This window comes from Sorex fumeus, unplaced genomic scaffold (assembly GCF_029834395.1).
Source record: "Sorex fumeus unplaced genomic scaffold, SorFum_2.1 ptg000067l, whole genome shotgun sequence".
Classification (NCBI taxonomy): Eukaryota; Metazoa; Chordata; class Mammalia; order Eulipotyphla; family Soricidae; genus Sorex; species Sorex fumeus.
The window spans coordinates 761,502-773,883 of record NW_026606124.1 but is presented as its reverse complement, the minus strand read 5'-3'; the positions used below and the strand labels follow the sequence as shown (position 1 = coordinate 773,883).

The following is a 12,382-nucleotide window of genomic DNA, read 5'->3' as shown; positions in this document are numbered from 1 at the left end:
GAGCACTGAGCCAGGAGTAGCCTATAAGCACCAGAGTGTGGAAAAAAAATATATGTATTCTGTCATATTATCATGAGAAATAGTACATATTCAGTAAAGGATTGCTTACCCTGATAATGAGTGAACGTCGACAGCTAGTAAATTAATGAACAGTCCCTTTGGGGAAATACTAGTCATGAATAAGAACACTAGACAAGTGTCTAGAAAATTTCCAGCTGCCACCTCAGAATTCTTGTTTGGGTGCTGGACGGATAGTATACTGGGTAGAACACTTGCCCTGCAATCAGCCAACCCCAGTTTGATTGTCAACATCCCATATGTTCCCTGGAGCACCACCAGCAGTACTTTCTGAGTGCAGAGCCAAGAGCTACCCCTGAGCACCTCCAGGTGTGGTCCCAAAACAAACAAACAAAAGAATTGTCACCATCCCCAATATAGCTATCTTTTTTTAAGAGGCAGGGGAGGTAGGAAACTCTTATTTAGTGAATGGCATCTCCCAGAGGCATCCAGGCTTCCTTAAGGAAATTAAGGAGCCCAGATCTTGAATGCCACACCCATTCCAGATTTTCAATGGAAAGAGACAACAAAAGGGCAGGAAGGAGCTGTATCACAGTTGAAAAATAGGCATGCGACAACACCCGAAAGGAGAGAGAGAACAGAGGGGAATGCCCTGCCAGAGAGTCAGGGTGGGATGGGGGGTTGAGGGGTGGGAGGGATATTGGGATCCGTGGTGGTGGGAAATGGGCACTGGTGGAGGGATGGGTATTTGATCATTGTATAATTGAAACCCAAGCACAAACTTTGGAAGTCTACAACTGTACCTCATGGTGTCTCACTAATAAAAAAAAAAATTTTTTTAAAAAGATTCATCAAATGAATAGAAACTTTGACAAAGAAGAAATATGAATGGCTAAAAGACACATGAGAAAATGTTCCACATCATTAATTATCAGGGAGATGCAGATCAAAACCACAATGAGATATCACCTCACACCACAGAGACTGGCCCACATCCAAAAGAACAAAAGTAACCGGTGCTGGCGCGGATGTAGCGAGAAAGGGACACTCCTTCACTGTTGGTGGGAATGCCGACTGGTTCAGCCCTTCTGGAAAACAGTATGGATGATTCTCAAAAAACTAGAAATTGAGCTCCCATTTGACCCAGCAATACCACTCCTGGGAATATATCCCAGAGAGGCAAAAAAGTATAGCAAAGTGACATCTGCAATTGTCTGTTTATTGCAGCACTCTTTACAATAGCCAGAATCTGGAAAAACCCTGAGTGCCCGAGAACAGATGACTGGTTAAAGAAACTCTGGTACATTTACACAATGGAGTACTATGTAGCTGTTAGAAAAGACGAAGTCATGAAATTTACATACAAGTGGTACTACATGGAAAGTATCATGTTAAGCGAAATGACTCAGAAAGAAAGGGATAGACATAGAAAGATTGCATTCATCTGGGGAGCATAAAGTAACAAAATAGGAGACTAACACCCAAGAATGGCAGAGATTAGTACCAGGAATTTTACTCAATGACCCGGAGGACAACCACACATGTTAGGGGGAAAGGGAGCTCAGAAAGAGAAGGGAACACCAAATAAAGGGTGCTGGGAGGATCCTCCCAGGATGGGAGAAGCATGCTGGGGGTGGACTATCGACCAAACATGATTGCCACTCAATGCCTCTTTTGCAAACCACAGCACTCAAAAGGAGAGAGAGGGAAATGCCCTGCCACAGAGGCAGGGTGGGATGGGGGCTGGGGGGTGGGAGGGATACTGGGATCCGTGGTGGTGGGAAATGCGCACTGGTGGAGGGACGGGTGTTTGATCATTGTATAATTGAAACCCAAGCACAAAAATGTGTAAGTCTGGAAAAAAAATAAATAAAATGTTTTTTAGTGGGGAAAAAAAAGATTCATCAAAAAAAAATATATATATATATGTATAGGCATTTGGCACCATTCACAATAGCCAGAATCTGGAAAAGACCCAGTGCCTGAGAACAGATGACTGGTTAAAGAAACTTTGGTACTTCTACACAGTTGAATACTGTGCAGCTGTTAGGAAAGTCATGAAATTTGCTTATAAGTGGATGGACATGGAAGGTATCATGCTAAGTGAAATGAGTCAGAAAGAGAGGGACAGACATAGAATGAGTGCCCTCATTTGTGGAATATAAAATAACATAATATGAGACTAACACCCAAGGACAGTAGACACAAGGGCCAGAAATATTGCTCCATAGCTGGAAGCCTGACTCATGAGCTGGGGGAGAAGGCAGCTGGAATAGAGAACGGATCTCTAAGTCAATGATGGTTGAAGGATTCGTTCGGGATGGGAGAGGAGTGCTGAAAGTAGATGAAGGACCAAACGTGATAGTCTCTCAATATCTGTATTGCAAACCAGGGTTGCAGCCACTACAGCCTCATGCAAAACAAGTGCTTGGCCTCCAGTACTGAAAATGAGGGCTGAGTGTCTTCCCTCAGCAGAACACCAATACTGCCTCTGCTCCATCGTATGAATGTTGTCCTGGGTTTAAGGAAGTCACTTCTCAGTGACTGGCCCACCTGGAGCAGTGTGCGGTCCCGAGAGTGCACGCTGGTTAGGACAGGAGCCACCCACAGCCCTGCTCTTCCTCCCGACAGGCTCCCCTCCTGCTCTCCAGCCAAAGGGGTTCCCTCGGCGCCACCAGCTCTGAGACCTGTGTTCTCCCCAGACCGCATGGGACAACCAGAGAAATGAAAGAGACCATGGCCTGCCCAAGGTGTCTGGGAGGCGACCCTGGTCCCCTTTTAGCACTTAGGCCACAGCAAAGGAAGATCTCGGTACAGTTTCCAGGGGAAAGGGCGGGTTAACTACAGATTCTTGGCCATGAAATGCTTCGCATGTACCCACATTCAGCTGTGAGATGGTGCTGTTGGTTTTCGGAGTTCACTTGCTACTGCCTTGGCTTCTTACTCATCCAGAACCCCGCCTGTCACAGTTACTAATCTGACTTAGTGGTAAAATGTTTGTCAGAACTGGACCATAGCAATAGTACAGTGGGTAGAGCATTTGCCTTGCATGTGGCCAACCTGAGTTCAATCCCCGACACCCCTTGACAGGAGTGATCCCTAAGCTCAGAGCCAGAAGTAAGCCCTCCCGAGTACCACCAGGTGTGCAGCAATGCCCCTGTTCCCCCCCCCCCCCAAAAAAAAAAGGTCAGAGCTTTTTGCTACTTGGCCCCTTTCCTTTCCTCAAAAAAAGACCAAAAAAAAAAAAAAACAGAACAGACTATAGGTTAGGACAAGCTGTAACAGACTGGCGTAAGCCTTTAGTTTGAAACCTTGATCATATCTCTCTCTCTCTCTCTCTCTCTCTCTCCCTCTTCCCTCCCTCTCTCTTTCCTTCCCTAACTGTCTTTCTCTCTCTCCCTCCTCTCCCCCCTTTCTCCTCCCCCCCTCCTTCTCCCTTCTCCGGAGAAGCTGCCCCATTGGGTGCTGTTGGCTCTGATCAGACCAATGAGGGACTTCCAGAGCACCTTTGTGCTGCTGTGTACCCCAGGGCCCTGTCAGGGCGGTACCAGCTGGAGGAGACTGAGTCCTTCAGCCTTTAGTCCCTTAGTCTCCTCATCACTCTAGACCCATGCACATCCCAGGACTTGTCTCCATTCCTGTCCATGCTCTGTCCATGTTCTTTGTTGGTGCCCAGTCGCAGCTTGTGCTCCCTCATGAATGTGTATCAGTGTCCTGAAAAATTCCTGGAACGTGGTCAGCGTCTGCTCTCCCTCTGTTGGGCATCATACCAGACCCCTCACCCCACGCATACACACACACTCTTCGAAGCCCTTGCTCTCCATCCGTGCCGACTACAGTGCTCTCTCTGCCAGTAAAAGCCCCTCTTCTATCCAGTAGTTCTGTCCAGCTTTTCTAGGACAGCAAACTAAGCCATCGCTTCCTTGTTCTGGGGAGCCAGGTCAGCACCTGCCTTGCGAGTGCTCCCTGAAGGTAGAGCAAGGGGCCCTCAGAAGCAGTTCCCTACCTGTGTACCACCAGACTGCTGGATTTTTGAGGCCTCGTGCGTTCCTGGGAGCTGTCCCCTCTCCCGGCATGCGTGTTTGTATCAGAAAGGAAGCAGTGGCGTCATGTGATCTCCAAGTCCTTGCTCCTCTCCTGTGCTCTGTCCCGCCTGTCCAGGCTTCGAACCCAGACCAGGTAGGGATGCCTGGGCAGCAGAGGTCAGGGAGGGAGCCGGCAGCCTCAGCACTGGGTGAGCCTGTCTCCCAGAGAAAGGGAAGGGCAAGCCCCAAGCCCAGTCCACTTGGCAGGGAGGACCACCCAGATTCCTCAGGGCTGCATCTTGCCTTCGTACACAACTCCGGCGGTTTGCTTGCCTTGCACCCAGATTCAGTTGCTGTCTCCTTCAAGAGTCGGACGCTCTCTTATCAGGTCCGGTAGCATCTTTGACAACAGTCGCCAGGAGCCCACGGGGCTGACAGCTGCTCTGCAGGCCACGGACCTGGCTGGAGTCCTGCACATGCTCTACTGCGTCCTGTTCCACGGCACCATCGCAGACCCTGGCGCTGCCAGCCCCAAGGAGAGCTACGCTCAGAACACGGTCCAGGTGGCCATTCAGAGTTTACGTTTCTTCAACAGCTTCGCGGCTCTCGATCTGCCCACCTTTCAGGTATCCAACTTTGGTCAGTGTTGTGAACTTAACCAAGAGTGGATGTTTGAGTGCGCACCAAGTGTGAGGATTAAACTGCAACAGTAACGGGAATTAGGGCCACGGTGGTGCCTTGCAAGCGACCCGCCCCACTTAGACCCCCAGCACCACATATGCTCTTCTCCTAGCACTACTGGAAGTGACCCCTGAACAAAGGATCAGGAGTAAGCTCTGTTCACCACCGGCTGTTGTCCACCCAGCAGAGCGATAGCACAGCGGGTAGGGCGTCTGCCTTGCACGCAGCCAACATGGCCGTCCCGAGTTCGATTCCTCCGCCCCTCTCGGAGAGCCCGGCAAGCTACCGAGAGTATTCGATATGCCAGACACAGTAACAACAAAGTCTCCAATGGAGACGTTACTGGGCCCTCTCGAGCAAATCGATGATCAACGGGAGGGCCTTTTAAAGAATAAAAGGGATTAAAATCCAAAACACTATGTTTTTATCTCCTGGGACTGTATTATGCATGTGAGAATTACCTTTCTCATTTGTCTCAAATGTATGAAAATGCCATTTCTCATACAACCCTGCAAAGTAGAATTTTACAGATAGGAAAACTGCAAGTTTGTCATTTACCCAAGAATGCTTGTGGCTGAACTGAAACTGGTACCATGATTCTTTGACCTCAGGGCCTTGCCACTCTGCTTCTTATAAATCTGCTGTCTTGATTCCTTTAGGTAAAGATATTATCATCCCATCAACTTTTAAATGTTAAGAAAAGTAATGGTTTCTTGTATAAACAGAACCAAAAATTAGGTAAATTGTTTTGATTGATAAGACTTTCTGTAGATGATTTAACTGATTTGTGTCCAGTGTAAAGTGCATGTATAGTTAAATGTACAAACGCCTATAAATTAAGTTTTTATAGCTAAGGAAAGAAAAATTGCTTTTATGCTATTACACCAGACTTCGGCTTAAAAAACAGATTTTTTTTTAATGCAGGAAATTTAATTTTCAAATACACTGAACCTTTGGAACAGAGCACACTCCAAGGACTAGGCTTTCTCTTCCAGTTTATTAACTGTCAAGTGATTTCATTTAAAAAGGAACAAACTTGGCAGATGATGAGCCCATAATTTAGATGAATTGCTTTGCTCAGAGGGAAGAAGTTTTCATAGATAGGAATAATGGAAATGGTGGTCTTGGACCATTCCAAGATGGGAGAAATGCTTCTGTTTCGTAGCTCATGGCAGATGTGCAGTTCTTGTCTTCCTATCGCTGCGTTTGCAGCAGGAAATTAGTAAGTAAAATTGGGTCACTGGATTCAGTACCTTCCAAGTCTGTGCAGTTCATTTACCCAGCACCAGAACAGAAACGAGGTACTGAGCAAGAAATGCTTTTCAGTTTCAACGGCGACTGAACAAGCCGCAGAAGGTAAGTAGTCAATATGTAGAATTCTGAGAGTTTTCAACCACACCTAGGACTCTGATCTAGAAAACGCCAGTAAGGGGCTGGAGTGATAGCACAGCGGGTAGGGCATTTGCCTTGCACACAGCCAACCCGGGTTTGATTCCCAGCATCCCATATGGTCCTCCGAGCACCACCAGGAGTAATTCCTGAGTGCAGAGCCAGGAGTAACTCCTGTGCATTGCCGAGTGTGACCCCCCCCCCCAAAAAAAAATAGAGAAAATGCCTGTGAATCTGTATTTCCAGAACACCTAAGTCATTGTGTTCTCTGTGAAAATGATTTCTCTGTCCTTCATGCAGTTCCACGGGTTTTTATTGGGGGTGGTGGAGCGGGGCGGGGGGTGGTGACAGTGGAGGGAGTGGGGTAGGATGGGTGTTTGGGCCCTGCTCAGCAGTGCCCCGGCGCTGTATCTGGCTCTGCTTAGAGGTCACCCCGAGCAGTGCTTAGGACTGACCAAGGTCAACAGCAAGCAGGGCAAGCACCTTAACCCCTGTACTATCTCTCCCAACCCGCAGATGTCCTTCTTAATTCTTCCCTTCCCATCGGGTTTTCTAGTCACAGTTCCTGTCTTCTTTCATTCGAGTCCACTTCGTCATCTCTGTTTCTCTTTCTCTCCCCGAACTTCATTTCCAGCCACCCTTCCCTGCAAGGGCTCATCACAGTAAGGCTGGCTTATTTCTGCTCCATGGAAAGGGGCTCCAAGCTGAGAGGGGACTGGATGGGGGGAGGAGAGGAGAGGCAGGTGCGCTCAGGTAGCTGGGAGGTGGCATTACCTGGAGGCTCCCTCACACCCGTGTCTGATTCCTGGATGACTCAAAGACTAGGTTCGTTGAGAACTGTTGGCCATGTACTCTACACGTGTGTGGTGGGGGCTTCTCAAAACAGCATGGTGCTGAGTGGGAACACCTTGCAAGAGTACCAGAAAGAAGCTGCATGTTTGAGGGTTTTGGGGAGAGGTGGGGTCGCCAGACCTGGCAGTGCTCAGGGAGTTCTGTGTTCAGGGGTTGCTCCTAGTGGTGCTCAGGGGGACCATGTGGTACAGGGGATAGAATCCGGACCTCCTGTACACAAAGCATCCACTCACACATTAAACTGTCTCTCTGGCCCCAGAGACAGCATGATTTTTTTTAAATTTTTTTGTTTCCCACTTTATACATTTATTTATACATTGTGGTTTACAGAGTTGTTCATGATGATTTGTTACAGGCATTTAGTATTCCAACACTAGTCCCATCACCCCTCAAGCCTGTCCCCAGCACAAGCCCACAATAATTGCATAATATTTTTTTAGTGTCATAGTCTCAGAAGTTATACAGAAACTTGTCATAAGCCTTCCAGATTCAAGGAGACAAGACTTATGACCCTTCTTTTTATGAGAACTGTCATATTTAAGTCATTTCTTTTTATCACCACACACAAATGAAACTATCTGTCCTCATAAACATCATTATTAGCAAGAAACAGCGATGATTAGGTGTATAATACTCAAGAAAATTAATTAAGGACTGATCTCCTTATGTGAGTATTGGATGAAAGTCTTATTTTCTTGATCAGTATAGTCGAAGAAACTCATGTTCTTGTTCATCTAAACAGCTGACTTGCAAAAGTGAAAAATTCAGGAGCCATGTTTCTAAAGGATAGGAAGAAAGATTTTAGATACAGCGTAGGTCTGACCTCAGAAAAACCTGGAAGACAAATTTATGAATTGCCCGGAAGGATCAAAGGGACTGAAGAAGAACACTGTATTGAGATAAATGGTCTGACCTGCCAAAGAGTTAGACAAGATGACCAAGTTGTAAGATCTTCGACAAGTCATCCAAACGCGTAAGACCCAATTTCTCATCCATATTATAAGAGCCTAAAAGTACCAACCCCAGAAATCTGAGGATTAAACAAGATCCCAGGAAAGTGCTGTGCGCACTAGCACAGAGCAGATTCGCAAGGAGGCAGATTTCCTCCACATCTGCAGGTGTAGAACCTCCCCCAAATACTCAGCAGACCTTGAGTCCAGTCAGGACTGAAGCTGCATCCATAGCTCTCCTCTCTCCCTCTCCCAAGCCGTGAGCCCAGGTGTTGCGTGTGAGCACCCATCTTGGAGCAGAATCAAAAGACTGTCCAAGACGAGATCCTTCTCACTAGTTCTCTTGTGCACATGTAAGGCCGCGCTAAACGCTTCTCTCCCGTCAGCAGAGGGTCCAATTTCCCTCTGAATTCATATTGGCACAGATGGCCTTGCGAACCGAAGAGAGGGCATTACATGCTCTCTGACAGTTTTTACAATGAAAAGGGGAGTCTCAGGAAACAAATCACTGTGTACTGACTTGGCAATTAATTCTGGCTAAAAAGGAAATATAGTTTCCTTGAAAAATTGGTTTAATTTCTGTATTCAGACTTACATGCCCCTTGACCTGCTCTTATCAGTGAAGGTTAAACAGAGGGCACTGGGTCACAGCATGCTGGACGCCACTAATTAAATAGGGGCCCCCACGCTGAGAAGGTGTCTCTAGTTGATTTAAAGGAGCGGAGTCCCCTAACACCCCCGGAAGTCTCTTTGGAGCTAAAAGGAAAGAAAAAAAACGTTTTGTCTCCATGCAACCAAAACGGAAGGGCACTTTTTAAAATCTAACACCGATGTTGTTCGGCCACTGTCACCAAAAGGACAGGCTTCCCCCACCGTTAGGCAAAGCAAATGCATTTCAGTCCGCAGACTGCCGCAGACCTGACCTGGCTCAGACCCGCCAGGACGTCCCATCAGGAGATGAGTTTAAAACGCAGCCCTGGCGCTTCATTCCAGTGTGGGCTGCGAGCGTGTTCTCGGGCCTTGCCTCTCCCCTTTGCCCTCCTGTCGCTCTGTCTGCTTGACATGTTTATTAAATAGAAGCGTGAGCTGCACAGGCGGGCGGGCAGGCACTCTCCTCCCCGCTGCCCACCACCAGCAGCCCTGCGCCTGTCTGGAGAAAGGATCCCAGAAGCCTAACGACTTCGGGGGGGGGGGGGGGGGGGGGGCGCGGCTGTCCAGTTTGTTTTTTCTTTTTTCTTGGGGGAGTAGTTGTACATTTTTGTTACATTCTCTCGAGAACCTTGCATGTGCAGAGCTATTTATTTGAACAACAACTAGTTGTTATTTGTATGTGTCTCCCGGCTGCATCCAAGAAAAACATTTAGAATTGTATTTTGATGCCTGTGTACTGGAAAATGTTTTCTCCTTCGGCCTTGGGGACTTGGAGAAAAGAACCGCAGGTTAGCTCAATGGTTGGTAGGTAGACGTGTAGCTGAATTGCAGAAGTTCTTGAATTTTCCCACAGTTTTGCCAGTGAAAAATCGACATATCCAAATGGAATAAATAACCATGCTGTAGGGGGATAATGTATTACCCCACGTCGTTGGTCTGCTGCGCTGCAGCCTCTGTTTCTGCTTAGGTTGGAGATCGTATTTCTAATGGTCACTCACCTCTTCCCTGGTGTGTTTAAGCACAGTGCCCAGCAGACGTGCAGGCCTTTGCGGCGTTCCAGCAGGAAGCGTCCAGCGTCCACTCTGGCTCTGTGATTTGCAGCGCTGCCCCAAGGCTGAGTTCTAACAGCTCCTTGTCTCTATCAGTCCATTGTAGGGGCAGAGGGCTTGTCCCTGGCCTTCCGGCACATCGCCAGCTCCCTCCTGGGCCACTGCAGCCAAGTCTCCTGTGAAAGTCTCCTTCATGAGGTCATCGTCTGTGTGGGCTACTTCACTGTCAACCACCCGGATAACCAGGTAAGGGGCCCCGGGAAGTGGCAGCAGCTGAGAGTGCAAGGTACAGGAGTGAGAAAAGGCAGGCTCCCAGAAAAGGGACCCAGCTGCCCTGCGTATGGCTCAGCAGTGGCCTGGCTCGGAGGCCACGGCTCTGACTTGTTTCCAGAAGAGTTAGTTGCTTAGCACAGAGGTTTTATTCCACAGACACTCGAGGTAAATCTTTTTTTTTTTTTTTTTTTTTTTTTTTTTGCTTTTTGCGTCACAACACCCAGCATTGCACAGGGGTTTCTCCTGGCTCTGCACTCAGGAATTACTCCTGGCGGTGCTCAGGGGACCATATGGGATGCTGGGAATCGAACTCGGGTCGGCCGCGTGCAAGGCAAACGCCCTGCCTGCTGTGCTATCGCTCCAGCTCCTCCAGCTAAATCTTTCTCATAAAGTGTTCTTAAACCACACGGAACCTTCCACTTCCTCACTGTGGGGATCCTCACGCTCTGTTCTGTCCCTGCATATTTGTTTCTGGACTTGTTTCAATTTGGGGGCCACATCCAGCAGTGCTCAGGGCTGACTCCTGGCTCTGCGCTCAGGAATCTCTCCTGGGCATGCTCAGGGGACCATTTGGGGTGCTGGGGATTGAACTGGGTTGGCCGTATGCAGGGCAGGTGCCCTATCCTCTCTCCTGTCTCTTCGGCCCCACTGCTTGGGTGAAGTAGCTTGCATCTTTTGACTCAGGTGACTTTGCAGATGCTATTAGTCAGTCCTCTTCACCCTGAGCATTTGCTTCCATGCCTAGAAGCTGCCAGATGGTGCTGAAGGAGAGTCTGAGACGGCAGGGCCCCGCCCTTCCTAGTTAAGGAGTCCTTCGCTCCTCACTGTTTTGATTCCTTGGTCTCTGAGCAAAATTTCATTTGTAAATTAAGGCCCTCGTGCTTTAAGAAATTGGGAAGCTGGTGTTATGAATTGAAAGAAATGTATAATAATAAGGGCTGGAGCGATAGCACCGCGGTAGGGCGTTTGCCTTGCACACAGCCAGCCCAGCCGAGCTGGGTTCTGTTCCTTCGCCCCTCTCGGAGAGCCCGGCAAGCTACTGAGAGTATCTCACCCGCACGGCAAAGCCTGGCAAGCTACCCGTGACGTATTAGATATGCCAAACACAGTAACAAGAAGTCTCAAAAAAATGGAGACGTTACTAGGCCCGCTCGAGCAAATCGATGAAGAATGGGAGGACAGTGACAATGTATAATAATAAAATGTTTCTTATTTTTAAAGCAAGAACTCTGCTCTAATGTACTGCCTGATACTAAGTTTGATGCTGACATATCATATAGCAATTCCTGATGCCCTCGTTTATCCAAAGCCTCCTACTTAGTATCCTTAATTGTGGGAATTAAGGCTCAGAAAAAGGCTCAGGCAACTCTCAGCCCTCACCCTGAGCTTACCGGGCTTCCCTTTGGGCAGGTCTCTCACAGCTAGGCTCACTGGGGCTATTAGCCTCCAGCAGATTAGACCAGAGCAAGAGGACAGGAGATGGCTGCAGTGTCAGCCCAGTCCAGTGTAAGTAGCTACGCATCAAGAGCTGAAATTGCTTCACGATGGAGAAAAAAGGTAGAAACAACAACGACCAGTAAGGCAGGCCCAAGAACTCCAAAAACCGAGCTAGCTGGGTTCAAAGGACGCTGAGCCTTGTCTTCCTGTGAATTCACCCAGACTAGCGAAATGCATATTTTCATAAGCACTTGTTTTTAATTGTTCTATTACAAAAACGTCCTTACTGATGGTAGAAAGGATAGGCAAGTGTCAGAGATGGAATCACAGTTATTCGCCCTCCAAGATTATCACTGTTAACATTTCGCCTGCCTGCCTGCCTGCCTTACAGTCTCTTCTATGGCTGTTTGATTTTTCCGGTTTGTGAAACATAATTAACATACGTTTTATGTAAGGGTTTGGGTTTGAGGGCCACACCCAGCGGTGTTCAGGGCTTACTCCTAACTCTGCACTCAGGGTTCATTCCTGAGAGGGCTCCGTGGACCCTCGGGGTGCCAGGGATATAATCTGGGTAGACTGCATGCACTGCAAGTGCCCTGCTCGCTCTCCTGTATTTCTATCTCTGTACTATATAAGTTTTCAGTAAAAGGTAAAAAGGCAAAGGCCCTCCCGTTGATCGTCGATTTGCTCGAGCGGGCCCAGTAACGTCTCCATTGGAGACTTTGTTGTTACTGTGTCTGGCATATCGAATACTCTTGGTAGCTTGCCGGGCTCTCCCAGAGGGGCGGAGGAATCGAACTCGGGTCGGCCATGTTGGCCGCTTGTAAGGCGAACGCCCTACCACTGTGCTATCGCTCCAGCCCACTAATAATAAGGTAAAAAAAAGGTAAAGGCCCTCCCGTTGATCGTCAATTTGCTCGAGCAGGCCCAGTAACCTTTCCATTGGAGACCTTGTTGTTACTGTGTCTGGCATATCGAATACTCTCGGTAGCTTGCCGGGCTCTCCGAGAGGGGCGGAGGAATCGAACTCGGGTCGGCCATGTTGGCCGCTTGTAAG

The 12,382-nt window shown here is 48.2% G+C and overlaps 1 protein-coding gene across 1 annotated transcript in view; it reads left to right on the top strand.

Annotated features, from left to right (window-relative positions):
- SCAPER (S-phase cyclin A associated protein in the ER) overlaps positions 1-12,382 on the top strand; it is a 377,689-nt gene that overhangs the window by 333,879 nt on the left and 31,428 nt on the right. The window contains exons 27-28 of the mRNA XM_056128752.1: positions 4,432-4,669; positions 9,712-9,861. Of these exons, the coding sequence (XP_055984727.1) occupies positions 4,432-4,669; positions 9,712-9,861 (388 nt within the window). The remainder of the gene's footprint in view (positions 1-4,431; positions 4,670-9,711; positions 9,862-12,382) is intronic.